Source organism: Malania oleifera, chromosome 7, assembly GCF_029873635.1.
Source record: "Malania oleifera isolate guangnan ecotype guangnan chromosome 7, ASM2987363v1, whole genome shotgun sequence".
Classification (NCBI taxonomy): Eukaryota; Viridiplantae; Streptophyta; class Magnoliopsida; order Santalales; family Ximeniaceae; genus Malania; species Malania oleifera.
The window spans coordinates 19,500,353-19,520,313 of NC_080423.1; the positions used below are offsets into that span (position 1 = coordinate 19,500,353).

General features: G+C 37.3%; 1 protein-coding gene across 1 annotated transcript in view; it reads right to left on the reverse strand.

The window, feature by feature from the left end:
• The window catches only part of LOC131160307 (uncharacterized), a 29,008-nt gene extending 12,156 nt beyond the window's left edge, over positions 1 to 16,852 (reverse strand). The window contains exons 1-8 of the mRNA XM_058115841.1: positions 16,624 to 16,852; positions 16,035 to 16,355; positions 15,701 to 15,803; positions 15,017 to 15,124; positions 14,822 to 14,931; positions 14,577 to 14,684; positions 14,413 to 14,458; positions 3,387 to 3,518 (exon numbers count right to left, since the gene is read on the reverse strand). Coding sequence (XP_057971824.1) covers positions 3,387 to 3,518; positions 14,413 to 14,458; positions 14,577 to 14,684; positions 14,822 to 14,931; positions 15,017 to 15,124; positions 15,701 to 15,803; positions 16,035 to 16,243 — 816 coding nt within the window. The 5' untranslated portion in view covers positions 16,244 to 16,355; positions 16,624 to 16,852. The remainder of the gene's footprint in view (positions 1 to 3,386; positions 3,519 to 14,412; positions 14,459 to 14,576; positions 14,685 to 14,821; positions 14,932 to 15,016; positions 15,125 to 15,700; positions 15,804 to 16,034; positions 16,356 to 16,623) is intronic.
• Positions 16,853 to 19,961: the final 3,109 nt, after the last annotated feature.

The following is a 19,961-nucleotide window of genomic DNA, read 5'->3' on the forward strand; positions in this document are numbered from 1 at the left end:
GCTAGCAGGCTGAATAGATTCTTGTTCTGTAGTGAGTGGGAGGATGAAATCTAATCTCTCCCAGAATGTTCTTCCGAAGACTGCTTCTGATCATTTCCTTATTCTGCAGGAACCAAGTAGGGTACCTTGGGGTCCTACCCCTTCTAGGGTTGAGAATACGTGCTTGGATCATGTGACTTTTAGGCCCTTGGAAAGGGGTTAGGAAGGGTTTAGATTTACAAGGAAATTGAAGCGTCTGAAGGAGAAACTGAAAGTTTAGAATAAAAAGGTGTTTGGCAACGTCAGAATTAGAAAGTCTAGCCTCTTAGGTCAGGTGAGTTGGCCTCCTTGGATAGAAAGGAAGGGGAGATAAACCTATTAGAAAGCGAGGAGGCAAAAAGAATCTATTTAAAGAATGTACTGGAAGAGGTGAATTTTAAAGAAATATGGGGATGGAGGTGAAAGACCAAATTTTAATGGGTCAAAGATAGTGACTGTAACTCTTCTTTCTTTCATAGGCTAGTTAATGGGAAAATGAGAAAGAATTTAACTAGGGGGCTCGATGTGGGGGGTGAAAGAGTTATCATTAACCCTAGTCGAATTGCTTCTATGATTACTAATTTCTATGATAACTTGTTTCCTGAGGTGGACGATGATTGAGGGATTAAAGTGGAGTCCCATTTCCAAAGACCAGATGCGGTGGTTAGAGGCCTTTTGATGAGGAGGAAGTGAGGGGGTAGTTTTGAGATGGAAAGGATAAGGTTAATATTGCTGTCTTCCAAGATTTTTGGGGTGTCACTAAGGGTGATTTGTTGGGTCTGGATGGATTTAATATTGCTGTCTTCCAAGATTTTTGGGGTGTCACTAAGGGTGATTTGTTTAAAGTCTTTATCAAGTTTTATGGGAATGGGATTTTGATCAAGAGTATTAATTCCTCCTTCATAGCTTTGGTGCAAAACAAGTATAGATCTATAAGGTAGAGGATCAAACCTATTAGTCTTGACTCTAGTGTTTATAAGATCATCACTATAGCATTAGCTAATAGGCTGAGAGTGGTACTTGATAATACTATCTCTAGAGCTCAAAGTGCATTTGTGAGGGGAGGCAAATAGTGGATGCTATTTTGGTGGCTAATGAGGTGGTGGAGGCTGTTTGTAGGAATAAAAAGACGAGGTTCATTTCCAAATTGGATTTTGAGTAAGCATATGATAGAGTTAGCTAGAGTTTCTTGGATAAACTCTTTGTGAGAAAGGATTTTGGTGAGTGATGGAGCTGGTGGATTAGGGATTGTTTTTTGAATGGTTGGTTCTCCGTGGTTGTAAATGGTGAATCCAAGTCCGGGTTCAGTGCCTCAAGAGGTATTCAACAAGGAGACCCTTCGTCCCCCTTTTCGTTTGTCCTAGTAGCTAATGTTTTAAGTAGGATAGTGGATAGGGGTATGGAGAGGGGGTTGATGAGGAGGCTAGCAGTGAGGAGAGAGGGAGTGGTGGGTTTTCATCTTTAGTGTGCTGCCATTTTCTTCTTTTAGGAGAATTTCGGGTATTATTCGAGTTTTTGAGGGGGTGTATGGGCTTTAAAATTAATATGGGGAAGAGTAGTTTAGCAGCTATTAATGTGCCCATTGAGTGTGCATAGTGAGTGGGCATCAGATGCGGGGTGTGGTTTACTGGATTGGCCTCTATGACTTATTTCGGGGTCTCTTTGGGGATTAATCCTAGATCTGTGGATTTTTGGAATTCAATAGTGGAAAGGGTGACAAAACTTTTAGTTGGTCGGAAGGGGGCTCTTTTCTCTCTTGGGGGTAGAATCACTCTTACTCAGGCAGGTTTGTCTAATATTTCATTGTATTCTTGCCTGTTTTTAAGATTCTTGTCGAGATCGCTAGCAAGCTTGAGAGAAGTATAAGAGATTCTTTTGGTCTGGCGTAAGGGGTCATAGGGACCACTTATTGAGCTGGGAAGAGGTCTGCAGGTCTAAAAAGGAAGAGGGGGGGTGGAGGGAGGGTCTAGGCAGTGGTAAGTTGATGTCTAAAAATACCGCTTTTTTAGCTAAATGGCCATGGTGTTTTTCGCTATAAGATTCTCTTTCATTTGGCATAGAGTTATTAGAAGTAAGTTTGGGTTGAGTGAGAATGATTGGGATACCAATGCTAGTTTAAGAGGTTCTTTGGAGAGTCTATAAACGTCTCTATCTTAGATATATCCCTTTTATTCACTCCTCACACTAAATTTGAGGTGAGGCGGGGTTCTTGATTCATTTTGGGAAAGACCCATAGTTGGTGAACGAAGTCCTATCCACTTCTTTCCCTCATCTCTTCCAGTTAAGCTCAAGGCAGAATATTGTTATTTCTTTCTTTGTTGCCGATTTGAGTAGTTCTTTGGCTTCTTTTCAAGAGATTTCTTAATGACATTGGTGGAGCTGTCTTCCTTGTTCTCCTTATTGAATAATTGCCATCTTTTTTCGAGGAGGGATGATTGTTCTTGGTCTTTGGATCATTCGGGATTGTATTCTTGTAATCATTCTTTGAATTCCCCTCTCCATTCTATTATCTGGATTCTGGAAGGCCAAAGCACTCGCAAAATTTGAGGCTTTTATTCGGTTGGTTGTGCTTAATAAAAGTCAATGTCAATAACTTGTTGCATATTAGGAGACCTTTGACGGCTCTTTCTCCAGACATTTGAATGCTTCATTATAAGAACTTCAAGACAGCTTCCCATCTTTTTTTTCTTATTGAGATTTTTGGAACAAATTATTTGGTGTTTCGGGTGAGAGTTGGATTTGTCCAATTTCGGTGGAGGAATTGTTAGCAACTTCATTTGCAGGTTTTAGAAGGAGGAAGGATCAGGCAACATTGTCAAAATGTGGTATCTTTGCAGTTTTGTGGGGGTTATGTTTGGAGCATAATGCATAAATCTTTTTGGGGAAGAAGTTGAATTGGCTGCTGGTTTGAGAAAAGATTCATTACATGGCCCGTTTGCGGTATGTTGGTTATGGATTTTTAGAGGAGTTAGCTTTCATTTCCAGCAGGGTTGGAGGAATGTGCTAGCTTGATGTTCATCTTTTCCTTTGTTGTTTTTAGCTTCCCCCTGGTTTGTTCCAGAACTTTCTTGGGAGATGCCTTATTCTCCTTTTTTCAAAATTTTTTTCCTACTAATGAATTCGTTTTCCATCAAAAAAATAAATAAATAAAATAAAACTCAAGAGTTACGTATCAGCGCCATAAACATGTCAAAGATGCATACAAATTCCAAATGATCTCAACTGGATTATTAGATTATCCCCAAATAAAACACGAAGAAGCTATGGGCATCAAATCAGATTTGAAATATATTAATCAGGATGGGACATGTTACGACCATTCAGCACCATGTTAATAAATGCAGTAGGGCTGTAAAAAATAACTTTACCACTGCAGCATGAGCTTGGAAGCTAGACAGCACCGATGCATCTACCAAATCCCAGAAGTAAATTAAGCCATCCTCAGATCCACCAATAATGTAGGCATCATTGTTGGTAAGGCAGCAATCCATTTTGTAATTCTGACACATATAGTAAACCCAATAGAAAAACATGAAAATATAAATTCCAAAGTTCATTGCACAATCAATATAACCGTGGCCCAAGGCACACATGCAGATTTATCTCCATGTATAAAAAGAAAAAATGAAAAAGGAAAATGAATGATGAATATGGTTTTTTTTTTTTTAACAAAAGAAGATAAAAATTCAATAGATAAGAAAGAATATATAAAAAGGAGTAAAAGAAATCATCCTAAAAAAATAATAATAAAATAAAATAAAAATATGAAACTGCGATCAGACGAACAAAAGGTAGCCATATCCCATTGGATATCAGAAAACCTCACTCCTTTAAAGCAATCAGCAGCAGCATAACAAAGCGAGCTAAATAATGAATCTTCTACAATAACAAAGTGGAATTCGTATTTTTCCCTGTAAATATACGAGCATTATATTCCACGCATAAACCCCCACAGAACTGTGAAAACCGCACAACTCCACAAAGCACGAGTGTCCTTCTACCAAACCAGAAAAAGAAATAACCAACAAATCCTCCACCGACTATGCGCCCAGCTTTCTCCCAAAAGACCAAAACACTTATTCCAAATATTCCAAGCAAAACTACAATGCAAAAACAGATGAGAAGTTATTTCTGAACTATCAAAACGTAAATAACACAGATCAGGAGAAAACGCCTTTGAAGAGCTCCTACTCTGCAGCAGACTATTCATATAAACTCTATTTAGAACATCCAACCAAATAAAGCCTTGATTTACTAAGGAACTTTGGCCTTTCAAATAATTTTGTGGAGCCAAAAGGATATATTAGCACAAGTCCAAAAATAAAAGAAGGATTTGCAAGAATAGACCCCCAAATAACCTAAATACTGAACGACTATCCACCCTAAAAGAAGGAGAACAATTCCCCAACAACATCAACAAGGAAGACAGCTCCTCCACCTCCCTATCATTTAGAGAACTATGGAAGTGGAAGTCTCAAGAAGGCAAATGGCTATTAGAAATCAAGGAGGATAAAAAAACCTCATTATACCTGATGTCAAAGAGAAAATAATTGGGCAAATCAGTATTATCCACCCGGATATCTTCCCAAAAATGAATAGGAGGACCATTACCCAAAACTAAATTAGTGTGAGGAATGATGAAGGGGTGAAACTAAGAAATACACCTCCACAAGCTTTCTGAAGAACACCTAATTCCTAAATTAGCATCCTTCCCCATCCACATGCGAGCCAAATTTACTTTTAATGATGACGCCAAAGAGAGAGGACTGCTAAGGTAAACCACCATAACTATTTAGCCATAAGAGTGGTGTTTTTAGACACCAACTTACCAAAACCCAACCCCCACCAAACTTAGACCAACATAAAATATCCTAGTTAACTAAATGATCCCTCTTATCCACAAACCCAGACCAAAGGAAAGTTCTCGAGCTTACTAGCTATCCCCAACGGAACCCTAAAAAATAGACAAGTAATAAAAAGGAATGCTAGCAAGACAAGCCTAAATAAGAGTAATGGCACCCATAGGGAAAATAATGCATTTTTTACTTATCGAAACATTTAGACACTCTCCACCACTAGATCCCGAAAACCCACTTGACCTAGGACTACCACCCAATAGGACTACTAAATAAGACAAGGGCCAATCCAGAAAACCACAACCTTTTATAGGAGTCAACTCCCTAGACCTACTGGAACTTAGATTAATAGTTGCAACACCATTCTTTCCCAAGTTAATTTTAAGCCCAAAACCATCTCAAACCTTCAAAAGAAAATCTCAGTGTCATTGACAAACCAAAAAAACAAACTTCCAAAAAAGGAAAAAAAAAAAACAAGCAAAAGAAAGAATCTCAGTGTCATTGGCAAACAGGAAATGGGACACACAAACCCCATCTCTACCGACTTCCAGCCCTTTCACTAGAACCCAATCAACTGCCCTCTTTACCATTCTACTCAAAGCATCAACCACAAACACAAACAAGAAAGGAGACCATGGATCCCCTTGTCTAACACCCCTCTTCAATTCAAACCACCACTTCAGTTATCCATTCACGATAACCGAAAAGAAATCATTAGACGAGCAACCACTTGTCAAGGACCACCGCCTCTCCCCCCAACCCCTTCCTAGGAAAAAATTTATCCAAGAAATTCAAAGTAACCCCATCATAAGCCTTTTCAAAATCCAATTTAAAAATAACGCCCTTCTCGCTCCTTCTACAATTCTCCTCCACTACCTCATTAGCAATCAAAATAGTATCCACTATCTGCCTACCCCCACACATGCACTTTAAGCCTTAGAAATAGTCTCACTAACACCCCCACGCAATCTTTAGCTAGCACTTTAGCAAGATCCTATGCACACTAATCACTAAACAAATAGGTATAAAATCAGCAATCTTAAGACATCAATTTCTGTTGTGCACCAAAGACGGAATTAACACTCTTCCTCAGGATCCCATTCCATTAAAATTCATTAAAACTTTCAACAAACCCACCCTTACCACATCCCAACAATATTGATAAAAAGAAAAAGCCCCATTAAAACCATCCGAACCCATAGCCTTATCCCTCTCCATCCCAACCATAGTTGCCTTCATTTCCTCCTCCTCTAAATGTCTTTTCAACCAACTCACCTGATTTCTAGAAATGAGATTCCAACTTAAGCCCCCAATCATAGGCCTACAAACATCCTCCTCCATGTAAAGAATTGAAAAAAAAAATGCAGTGATCTCACTCACAATCAAAAGAGGATTAGAAATAACCTCTCCCCCTCCCAACAACTCTAGATCTCTGTTTTAGAAGAACTCCCTCAGCCATCATAAGTCCCTTATATTTTTTGAGAGCTTGGTTCACCATTGAGACACTTCGTCTATTTGAATTGTGCATAATGTCAGTATGAACTTTGTCCAATTCGGATTTGGCCAACTTAATCCTCTCATCTATCTTTGAGAAATGGACTTTAGGAAAATCGCGAAGCATTGTTTTAATAGCTTTAAGCGTTTGGCACAAGACAAACATAGGGAGCCCACAAAAAAGCAGGAATTCCAAGTGTTTTTTTATAGATTCCATGAAAGCAGGGTGAGTGGTCCAACGGTTAAGAAATTTGAATGGAAAATTATTGCCTTGGTTAGAACTTTGAGCATCAAACCTTATGATAGCAGGGCAGTAATCTGATATATCAGGAGAGATAGAATCAACCATAAGATTTGGAAGGACTTGATTCAGGGCTGAATATGTGAGAACCCTGTTTGGTTTTCTAGAGATGAGCCCTTCTTGTTATTTGACCAGGTAAAATCAGAACCACTAAATGTAAAGTCATCTAATCCTGCTTGGAGAAGAAAATGTTTTAGATCCTCTGAACCACTTAAATCAATAGCTGAAATAGGGCCATTACTTTCAGAAACATCTTTCACAGAATTAAAATCACCCAGAACAATCCATGGGAAATTCTCATGATCATTTGCAAATCTAATCAGGTCATTCCATAAAAGTTTCCTTTCTTGCACACAATTTGGTGCATAGACAAAAGTGATCCAACAACAGATATTATCAGATTTAATCTTCACACTAACAAATTGAAGCTTTGTTATGACTTCCAGAATATTAATTCTTTGAGGATCATTTCCCAACCAAAATCTGCCAAAGGAGGAACCAGCACCGCAATTGTGCAAAAAAACCCAGTTCTTCCTAATCTTAGAGGTAACAGTAGCAAAATTCTGAGGCTTTATTTTAGTTTCACATAAGCCAGTCATACTTAGGGCCTCAGTCATTTACTTCTTTTTGTTTTAGAGCGTCATTCAACCCTCTTACATTTTCCAATGTTAATTGTATTCATGATGTACCATTTGGATTTTTACTGTCCCCAGTCTTTGGATGAACTTGAGAGGCCTGCCTTTTCTCTTTGCTTTTTTATCTCCAGAAGCATGAGAATTCTGCTCCCAACAATAGCAATAATATCACCTTCAGCAACAGGAGTATCAGAGCTTTTTTCAATTGCAATATTGCTTTGTCTTCATAGCAGAATTAGCAGCAACATGTTTACTGGAGGTGCTTACTTTAGAAACTGGTAATGTTCCAGAGTTAGTAGAGAAAGGCTTTTCTAAAATGACAATATCTTTTCTTTTTGATAGGAATTTCAGATTCAACAGGATTGGTATCAATACTGTGAATTGCTCCAGAAGAAGAAGAGGTTATATTAGTCTCCAAGCCCTATGAACTGGGGAGATCAACATTCATATCAGAAGATGAAAGACTGCGATTTTAATTTAATCATCTGACAATTCAGGTCCTGCTCACCATCACTTACATTCATCTCATCATTTTCCACTCTGCCAGTGCAGTAAAAGAGTTTGAGATAGTAAAATCAGACAATTCTTCTTTTCCACCTTAATTTCCACGCCTTTTACATTGATTTCCGTTGTGGCCAAACATAGAGCATTTAGTGCATTTTACTGGCTTCCACGTTTTCTCTAGAACCTACAGTATCACCTTTTGATGTTAACAACTCAGTAGAGCCAGGAAGCTGCTACTTAATATCAATTTCAATACAGACTCTGGCACAAGAAAAATTTCTCATTTGCTTAGTAACGAGTTCAGGTATAGAGGCACACCAACAGAACTGGCTACATGGCTTAGCCCTATGGCAGTCAAATATACTGATGGAATATTGTAGAATTTAACCCAAACAGCCACCCTGTCTTTGAATAATTGTTCTTTTTTGACCAGAGGATACCATTTTCCAAGAAGATTGCTGTATTACCAATAAACCAAGGTTTATTGTCAAGAATCCATTCCTTATCCTTACTGTTCTTGATTTTGAACAGAAAAGCTTCACTTACGAGTGAGTTAATTTCAACTTCTAGCTCTTTATCAGATTTTTTTTCCTCCAATATTCTTAATATACGCATAAACTGGTGATTTCCAGTCCCCATTCTGAAAATTTTGTTTTGATGGACAAACATAAATCCTACCATCAGATTTAATAGTTTGAATGTATTGAAGTTCAGACGCACTCTGAGGAAGTTGATGAATTAGGATCCACAATCTTGTGGTGCCTTCCTTGCAAGTTCTGCACTTCACGAGGTTGCATCCTAGAGACTTTTTGACCACTTCTAGTTCCTGGCCAAAGATTTGGTCCATCACCAAGGAAAAACAGCACCATCAAAGGTTAAGTGATCAGAAGAATCAAATAAAACAAGAAACCACCAAGAATCAAAGATCGATTCAGAATTGAAATGAGATGGATCAGGAGTTGGCACAGGTTATCCTATGAAAGGTTAATGTGTGGTTATAAATCATTGATTTGTACAACATAGTTGCATATGACATTTGATCGTATGTTCTATTTTATCTTGAGTGAGCTATTGAAAATAACTTATTGAACAATTGATGTAATATAATTTCAATGTTGTATGAAATTTTTTTAAGATTTGCACCATTTATTAAATATTTTTCCTTTTGGTAGAATTCCTTGATGCCTATTGACTGTAGTTGATTCTGAGAATTGGAATAATGATTGTGCTTATTTTTTATTGTCTGAAATATTTAGCATAGATTTATGCATTTATGTGGTATAATCTTTTGGGGAAAAAGAAGACATTTTCATTAATACCCAAAAAGCAGGGTACATGATTTGGAGGACGAGTCATCCACCCCAGATATCCAGAGAACAGAAAAAAAAGAAAAAAAAATACACAAAAAGCTTAACAACAAGAGAATTTAATTACAAACGGGCAAAGGGTGGGCCTTGGATCAATGATGAGGTTGTTCCCTTGTGATTGGTTGTCTGTGGGTTCAACTCCAAGTAAACAGCCTCTCTGCATAAAAGCAGGGGTAAGGCTGCACATACTGTAATGACCCTTCACCTTATTAATATCCAAAAAGCAGGGTACACGAGTTGGAGGACGAGAAGTCCAGCCCGGAGATCCAGAGAACAGAAAAAAGAAAAAAAATACACAAAAAGCTAATAACAAGAAGAGAATTTTATTACAAAAGGGCAAAGGGTGGGCCTTGGATCAATGATGAGGTTGTTCCTTTGTGATTGGTTGTCTGTGGGTTCAAGTCGAAGGAGACAGCCTCTCTGCATAAAAGCAGGGGTAGGGCAGCACACACTGTAATGATCCTCCCCCTACCCTTGCAAAGTGAGGAGCCTTGTGGCCCACAGAAGCCCTTTTTAAAAAAAAAAAATTTATAAAAGTGCTACCTTCCAATATCTTTTGTGGTCAGACAGCAATGATCCCCAAAAAGTACCAAGAGAGTGCACCCAAAAGGAGACGAGGAATACCATTCTATTCCATAATAGCCGTGAGCAGGTTGAGCGACCTCTAAAAATCCTGACTCCAATGTTCCTCTCAATCCACGAGATCCAAACAATGGTGAAAACTGCTGCACTCTAGTGCTTTACTATTTCTATTTTTACTAAACCCCCTGAATTTTACCAATATCAGCTCTACCACCTTTCTTGAGCTACCCACTCCTCCCTCGCATTAGATAAGAGGGTGTTCCAAAGCTGCGATGCCACCCCGTAATGCACAAAGAGATGAGCATTTGTCTCATTGCATTCACAACACACAATTCACATGTTAGGATTGAAAGCCTTGTAAGGCCTTATTCTCCAAAGCAGATCATGCATGTTAATTCTTTCCAGAATCAAGGTTCAGAAAAAGGTCCGCATCTTCTCAAGCACCTTAGTCCTCCAAAAAGTGTGGTTTGAAGGGAAGAGGTTAGGGATGAGGATTTCAAAACGTGTGAGGTAAAGGATTTAGAAGCGAACATGCCCAATAAATCCCCCTCCCACACTCTCTCATCCTTTGACGGAAGGAAGGAATATTTTGGTCCAACAAAGAAAGTAGGATAGTGAGCACTGACCAATCCTTCGTTGAGATACCTAAAAAATAAGTACCCCACGAAAAAGAATCTCCCTCAAAAGAAAAGGAAAAAAAAATGGAGGAGCTGATGGGAGCATCATGTAACAATGAAAACTTAAATAGATGTGGAACCTTTAGCTCCAATGAGGACTCTCTGTCCACCTTTCCTCCCAGAACCAAACTTTCAACCATTACCCACTTTCAACTAGATGTGAGGAAATGCTAGCTTATTGGGGCACAATTTTCAAGGGGTATCCATGAATAATGATACCATTGTATCTCACTTGTTCTGTTGGATCCCAAACTCACTCTTCCTGTGCTATAATTTGTTACCAGGATTTGGAGAACGGTTGGGAAGTGTTTAGGATCATGAGGAAGCTTAAGCATGTTAATGAGATTGAAGAATTTGAACAGGGAGGCTTTTGAGGATATTAGACTCAAGAAGACTAGCACTTTGGGTGAATTGGATTAGATTGAAAAGAGGAAGGTGATAGTCTTTCGGAGGGTGAGGAGACCGAACAGGCATCAATTAAAAAAATGAGAGGATTTGATTCTTAAGGAGACAAGTAATTGGGCAAAAGATTAAATTTAAATGGGTGGAGGAGGGCGATTGTAATTCAAAATGTTTTGACAGGTTGGCTAATGGAAAAATAAATCTTGGTGATCAAAATAATTTTTTTTTTTCTCTAAATTTGTTAATGCAAGAACTACTCATTCCCAGGTTAGATTGTTGATTGGCAATAATTAGCAGATAAAACTGACTCTTTTGATAGTGTTAAGGAGAAACTGTTGTCTTTCTATTCAAACCTACTGGGAACAAATAGGTCTTGGAGGATATACTTGGTTTTAAATGGTCTGAAGAACAAATGAGTTCTTGGAAGCCAGTTTACAATGATGAAATTAAGAGACCTGTATTCTCCTTCTCAGATGACAAGGCACCTGGACCTGATGGCTTTAATGCAAAATTTTACAAGTCCTGCTGGATTGTTATTGAAAGGACCTCACAGTTGCCATACGCTTCTTCGGTGATTCCATGTAAACTTCTCCATAAATTCATTTCCAAATTCTGGCAAATAGACTCCAAAGTAGTCTGCTTTGTTTTGTCAGTAACAATCTAGTTGCTTTTTCATTAAAGGTAGATCTATTCAGGATAATATCCTCCTTCCCCAGGATCTCCTCTATAACTATCATTTAAATTCTGATGCTCCCAAATTGGCTTTCGAGGAGGATCTCAAAAAAAATTTTGACTCAATTGATTGGGACGTTATCTCCATGATTCTATAAGCAATTGGTGCACCTGCAAATTTTGTAACTTGGATCAGGGAATGTATCTCCACTAATAGTTTTCTCTTTGCATTGATGGTTCCATTGAGGGGCTTTTGAAAGGCAAGAAAGGGATCAGATGAGGAGACCCTATATCTTCTTATCTGTTTGTCATGGCAAATGGAAGAACAAGAATTCTTCAAAAGGCTGCTTCTAAGGGTGAGTTTAACACCACAGAAAATGCCAAAGGGCCAATCTCACAAATCTATGCTTTGCGGATGACAATAATTTTCTCTCATGGTAATGCCAAATCTGCAACTAGCATAAAGATTAAAGAATGCTCTTATCCTTTTTCACTCTCTTTCTCGTCTACAAACAAATCATTCAAAATCTGAGTTGATTCACTTCAGCCATCAAAAATTTGGAAAAGAAGGAAATTCATCAAATCCTGGAAATTCAAGAAGGTAATTTTCTTGTCAAATACCATTCCTTCCTTTGGTAACCAAAAGGGTGAATAAACTTGACTGCATGGTCTGTCTTGAAAAAATCTCTACCAAAATAAACAGTTGGATATGCAAATACTTGTCACATGCAAGACGATTACAGCTCATTAAATTAGTTTACTAAGTACCAGGCTTATTGGGGTTCTGTCTTTTGTTTTCCTTAACCTGTCATTAAGGAACTAAACCAAAAGTTAAAGGCCTTTCTTTGGCAAAGGAATGATTGGAGAACTACTGGTTGTAAGGTTCAATTGTCAAATCTCTACAAGCCTTATTCAGAAGGGGCCTTAAATGTATGTTCTATTTCAGAATGGAGTGATGCAAATGCTCTGAAGCTGCTGCAGTCAATCTTAACCAGGAAAAAGTCATTACGGGTCTCATGGATTTTTGCCTATAAGCTGCAAAACATATGCATTTGTGCTATTAAACCGCCACCAATGTGCCCTTCAACTTGAAAATCAGTCTTGACGGTTAAAGATGCAATTTATCCTTGTGTCAAGCATTAAATAGGGAATGGGTAATAACTTATCGCCTCTCTGACCATTGGCATGAAAAGAGCCCACTGATTCAGAACTATGGACTTCACCTATCTTCTGACCTTGGTCTCACCTCCAATACAGCAGTTAGCGATATTATTAGAAATGGGAGCCGGAAATGGCTGAGGAGAACTTCAAGCAGAGTGGAGAGTTTCAAGAACTTAATTGCCCTCCCCCCACCCCCAAAACTTGATAGGGGAGATGCGATGAATGCATACTTCTACAGGAAGGTTTTCTCTAAAGTCTACATGGAATTATGTAAGAGAGAAGAATCCTAAAGCAAGCTAGTTTAACACATCTGGTTCAGTTCAAACATTCCCAAACATCTTTTATAAGCTGGCTTGCAACTCTCAATAGGCGTAACACCTTGGAAAGCTTCAATCTTGGGGTAAAGTTCAATCTGCTGCTTGCCCACTTTGTAAAAATTTTCTGGAAGATAGAAATTATTTGTTTTCCAGCTGTGAGATATCCGAAGCAATCTACTTGAAAGTTTTTTTCTTCATGAATATGCCTGAAAGTTTTACAAATTGAATTGAAGAATTAGCTTTTATTTCCTCATTAAGTGCAAAGAGTAAGGACATCAAGCTTCAATGGATGCTGTCATCTATAACATTTGGAAGGCTTGAAATGCTCGTCTTTGAAAATACTACCATCAGTATAAACATATATGCAAATTCTATCCTTGTGGATGTAAACTGCAAACTCCATAGAAACTATTTCCCATAGAGTTTAATTGAGTTTTCCCTTGCATTGTTGTTCTTTTCTTTTCTCTATATTCACACCTTGTATACCCTTTCTTGTGCTATTATATATGCTTACCTTTTTCAGAAAAAAAAAAAAATCAACAACAAAAACAATGACTTATATGTTCAATCAAATAATTACCAAATAATGGAACAACAAAAACTCTTAACTTTTAATATAGAACCTTAGATTCTTTTTTAAATAGATTAATTTCATAAAATTTTCTCATTTTGAAATGAATGAATATCATAAAACTGTGAAATTCATTTACAGGTAACAATTTTTCTTTGTTTGGAAGCATGCAAACCAAGGAATTGAAATGTTAACTAACAAATCAAAAAATTGAGTCCTCTTATTACAAAACCAAGCAAAATTGATACAAAGGAATTTTTGTTGAAATCATGTTTCAAATGTCAGAATTGATTTGAATCCACAATTTAACAAATAATACCCCGAACATGAATTCATCAAATGAATTCACTTAATGGTTCATTTACGAATGAAGTGGATCCTATTTTCATTTGCATTCCCAACATAGTTATAATCAATTAAACTTCACAAGTATTTCTTAAACACTTGTTGCATCCATTAGTATTTGTTTTGGGTAATTTTTTTATGCATCAAAAAGCAATGAAAAGTCTAAGGATGAATGTTTTGTTAGACAACAACAACAACAACCAAGGCATAAGTCCCACAAGAAAGAAATAAAAATAAAATAACATATTTCTTAAGCATAGTGGTTTAAAAAATGCAGAAGAGAGAAAAGAATTAGTTGAAATTTAAAGTGTGACCGTGCGGATGTGCATCAATGTTCAAACAATAGTACATAATCACACTCACATGTTCGGACAAATAAACACTTTAATTTCATATAGAAAGATAGCTGTACTAGAAAGGTGAAAGAATAGGAAGCATCATAAACAGTCAAACTTTTTTTTCCTGAGATTATAAATTGTCAAACTTGGCAAATGCATAATGCATACTAACCTTGCAACTGTGGCCTTTATATTCTTGCAACAACTCTCCAGTAGATCTATCATAAGAAAGAAACAGCAAATGATGAAGGAAAGACCAGCTAAACTTCATCAATGATGAAGGAAATACCAGCTAAACTTCATCTATACAAATTCACCAATGTATAAGAAAGTAACCTGTCAAGAAGACGAAGGGTAGAATCAAGACAACTGGCTAATATGCAGTTTCCATCATTTGACATTGAAATACAGTTGACTGGTTCCCCCAAGATATCAGATGTTTCTCTATGTAATTCAGCACAAGACATCAGATAAAGTGTCACCATTGGTTGAAGACAATTTCTCTGAAGTAAGAAGCGTAATTTTTGTAACTGGTCTCTAAAAAACAAGAACATTGATGCTAGACATCAACGAGTTCATACCTTCCAATGCGAATGTCAAATGTTCGAACAGTTCCATCAACACTTCCAGCAATAATTTCACTTTTTGTTAGACAAACAGACATTACACTATCTGAAAATGTGTTAATTATCTGCACATTAATGAGAACAATAGGGATATACGGCATCATAAGTCACAATACATTGGAATGCTTCAAGTGAAAAAGAAATTTCAACCTGAATTGGCTCAGTACTGTGAGATCTACAGTCCCAAGCTCGCAATGAACGGTCATATCCTGCCGATACTACCACTGATGCATAGTCATTAAACTTCACTGCATTTACCTGCAAAAAATGACTTGAAATTTGTTAATAACAAACATATAATAAGTAGACGAACTTACTACTTGAAATAAATTTTACAATAAATATGACTTGAAGTTTGAACTTTTCCGAAAGAGGCCATGTAGAAGTAGTCATTTGAAAGAATATTTAAAATTATAAACAATTAACAAAAATGATACAAAACAATGGTAGCTTTCAACTCTAAAGTGCTTTGCTGGTTTCTACAAATATAAAGGTAAAAATGAGCAATTTCTAAAACTTTCACATGACTTTTCATGAGTTGCTGGTCCTCATGGAAGCATGTATAACATATAGGTGGAAATTAATCTATCTGAACTAAAATGGGGGCCTCTATACTAAAATGGGGGCAACAAGGTTGTTGATTGCCAACAACATCAATATCATAGAGAATAACTTCAACAACTAAGCTGTAGCCAACTATTAGGGGGTTGTCACCATGAATCCCTTATGTCCATGTCAACATCCTAGATCCTATGCAGTTACTAAACTCCAAACCTTGATAAAACCGTTTGACAAACTTCTGATAATTAATTCACCCTTATCAGAGCAACCAACCTCACTATCGTGGCCTCGGAATTTTCGAATTACAATACCGCGTAAGACATCCCAGTAAAAGATCTGTCGGTCACCACCACAAGAACATATCTTGGAATTGTCCCTAAAATACAGTAATCAATATTGATCTCTCAGTAGGAATAGGACTTAGAAAACACTCCCAAAAAAATAGAAGCTAAAAAAATCTTATGATTTTTCCTACAAACTTGAAGAATTTGAATGGCGTGATGCTCATGCCTTCAGTTTTAGGGATTATCAGAAACTTTCATCAAATTTGTCAGCCAAATAATTGATTTTTGTACATAAAGACACGGAAACGGAGAGAGAGAGGTACGGAGCAGAGTCGACGTCGCGGACTTCGCGACCATGGGACTTGTAGGTTTTGACGTGCTTGGCTGTGTGGGGATTCCAGAGTTGGACGGTGCGGTCTTTGCCGGCGCTGAGGCAGTAATTACCGTCGCGGTTGAACCGAGCGGCGAGCACAGGACCCTGGTGCTTGCGTAGAACGCTCGTCTCCTTCCGAGGAATATCTGCTACACCCATCTCTTCCTATCTCCCTCTTTTCCTGACCCTGTGTTTGTCCTGGTTCAGGCTCCGTCCAGTTCAAAGGGTCGCATTCCCGCTCGTTGGTCTCCGTCGCCGGCAAACCTCAACTCTGGTACAGAAACAGCCACCACGCATATACAAATCAAACAAGCAAACCCAAACGCAAAAACATTCCATGGCTAATAAAAGTATATAATTGGCTTAAAAAGAGCTACAAATGCACCACCTGATTTGGAGACTTCACAAAAGAAATATAATTTGAATAGTTGATAGCTAAACTACTACTTGCTTGTCAAGAACAGAACTTTCAACACAGAAGAAATCAAATCGATCAATGAAACAAACAAGCAGAGACCCTAAAATCAAAATTTACTAACCTTCAGAACGCTAGAAAACGAACATCAGCTGGTGTCTGTCCGTGAGAGAGAGAGAGAGAGAGAGAGAGAGGTGACACTGGCCAAAGTCACAGAGCCGTCGAATGAACAGTAGAGAGGGACTGGGACCCTGGGAGCTGGGGACATGAGAACAAGTGAGCGTAGCCAGGGTGGAGTCCAGCCGGTTCAATTCGAAGATGGGTTAATTAGAAGAATACATAGCTCTTCCTATAGAAGAAAGGCTCGTAGTCATCTCTCTTTATTCAACTACCCTACAAATTAGAGCGTTTAAAAATATAAATTTCACAAAAGCCTGTCAACTATGCTCTCATATGGAACTCAAACCCCATTTCCACAAAAAGAGGCTAAAGAGATAAATCGCCAAAGACTTGATTCATTTCTAAACTTGTCACCTAAATTTGATTTAGTTAATCAAGTCATTTAAATTCTAGAATAGTACAATTTCCTCTAAAATTCAACATCCATTAAGGATATTAGATGAAATGTAACGTTGTCATCTCTATCAGCAACCCACTCAATTTCAGAGAGAGAGAGAGAGACCCAAAATAATGTAGAAGATTAGTGACAATGGTAGGAAATATCAATCTGCTAGCTAAAAACGTCTAAAAGGCAATTGAGAAGATGATGGTGATAACATAGGGAACACCAAGGTAGTGCATGTGTCTACCTACCTGCATGTCCACCAAAGAGATCATGCATGCTATGCACAATTCGTGGCAAAAAAATGGGAGTATTGTTCTATGATGACAGCTAAGAACGAAATGAATGAAAGAGATACTGACGGGTACCCTAGGGGGGAACATATAGAGATGGGAGACCTTAAGAAGCATATATTCTTTGTAGTGACTCCAGACATGGGTATATTAGTATAGACGTCGAGGGAGACAAGGTTAAGCAATTTTTTCTATAGGAAATAACACACTAGTTTGGACGGTGGTGAATTTTTAGCAACACTATGCTTATTTTAGAAAAATAAAGAGAAGGAGAAGTTGAAGATGGTGCATCGTTAGGGTTCGGGGAGGTTGGCAAGAAAGAGAATTTCCAAATCTAAAGAAGAGGTTGAAGCATCAGAATCCGCTGAAACAAAGGTTGAGAAAACCAATAGTAGGCTATTTATGACACATCACGCTTTTCAAGGACTGATCAAAAGCCGTTTGTTTTTCGTTAAGAGACTTTTTTCTCTGATTCAAACTAAAATCTTGGAGCAAGGGCTTAATTCTATGGGTAAGGTAAAGTTGCTAAGCTACTTAATTAAGTTAGGGAGGAACCTAGCAATAAGGAGAAAGAAGAGTGGGCAAGAGGGCTTCTTTCACTCACTCACTTTAGTTTTGGAGAGAGCATTGTGGAGTAGCAAAAGGCATAAGGAGAGTTGGAATGGAATAAATAAAGTAGTCTCTCCCGCCTTTGTCCGATTTGATAAAGGGTATGGGGCACGAACAGTATAAAAAAAATAAAATAAAATAAAATAAAAAAAGGCAGGCTTAGTTCGACGTGGTCAATAGTCCTATCTTCTAGAAGGATTGCTTTTGCTTTTGTTGAACTCATGGGCAGTTGTGAAAAAGAAAGAGGTAGCCATAATTGCCTGGTCTCTCTCTTTCCTTAACATATATATAGCAACGAAAGGAGCATGTGTAGCCAAAAGGCATGACTTTTGCTAGAATCTTTTATTTTGGTTTGTTTATGCCTATGACCAAAAAAAAAATGTTATTCGATCATGATGACGTCGAATACGACTACTTCTTGGTCCCTGTAAAAGAAGGCAACAATTTATTTATGATTGCATTACCTCTCTTTCCTTCAATTTTTTTACCCATCCCACCCATACACACACCAGACATTAGATGTATCTTTCTCAGCCTTTTTTCTTTCCTTTTTTTTCCACTTTGGTTCCATCTTATTTTCAATAAAAGAAGAAATTGTATCAAGCAATGACTTGGCTATTGGTGACTTATCTCTGCATGCGTAGGTATATTTTTTTTATAGTGTTTGATAATAAATCAAGCACCTTTTAAGGATTGTGTGGATTTAGATATGTAGATTATGGATTGGTTGTGAATGAACTCATTATGTCAACCCTAATCAAAAGTGTGCAAATAGTAATCGTAAAAGAAGAATCACAAAAATTGTAGGAGAGAGAAAAAGGGTGATGAAAAGACTTAGATTAGAAGAGGTAAGGAGAGATAGAGAGAGAAGAAACTAAGGGAAGAAGAAAGAAAGAAAGAAAGAGATAAAGAGATAAGAAGGATCAAAGGCACTGGGGGCTATTTAATGTTTGGCTATTGCATGATGTCTATTAAGTTGAGTTGGGCATCCCTTAATAATAATCATTACATATACTTTTACCCTTATCGGGTCAAACCTAGATTAATTCTATGGTTATAAGCATAAATTTAAAACAATAAATCCTAAAAAAGGAGTAATTTATAAAACATTTAAAATATAATCATAAATTAGGCTTGTTTAATAACATTAAAGGTCCAATGTATTATAATTGACATGCTTGCCCAATGCTTATTCGCTATGTCGTCTAATGATGGGTGACCTTTGCCTGATGACTTAAGCAACCATCGTCACCAAAGATAATGGGTGAACTTCACCTAGTGACTTATGTGACCATCATCATCTAATGACTTATGTTATCATCGTTGTTTGATGATTGTGTGTTTTCTGTTGCTCAAGTGACTATTTACAACTTCTGTGTCACTTAAGTGATGAGCAGTTCCATCTGTAATGACCCCAAAAATTATATGCATGGAAGTGTTAAAAAAAATTAATTAAATTAAATTAAATTAATAATTAATTAATTAATAAGAATTATTAATTTAATAATATAATATATTAATATATAATATAATATATATATATATATAACCTCTTGAAGCTTCGATTTCAAATTGAAATCCAGAGACCCCCCACGGAATGCTCTCTCTCTCTCTCTCTCTCTCTCTCTCTCCAATTTCTCTTCGTCTGTAAGTCAAATCAAAAAACAAACATCATATCTGGGTCCTAACTCCGCTCCTCAACACTTTAATCGGAGTGGATTCGTCGTTTGGACGTCGTAGGCACCACTCTAGGGTTAAAGAAAGGGGAATAGATTATGTCAAGTTTATTTTAAAAATATTCCCAATTAAATTTGAGTATGTGAATTTAATTAAACTTACTTTAATTAAAATATGCCCAATTTAAATTGAATATGTGAAATTAATTATATCTATGTTCAGATTTTATTCTAAAAATATGTCTGAGTTAAATTAAATTGCAGGGATTTGATTATATCATATTTTTGGGGGATATTTTGGAATTAAATTAACCTGCGGGGA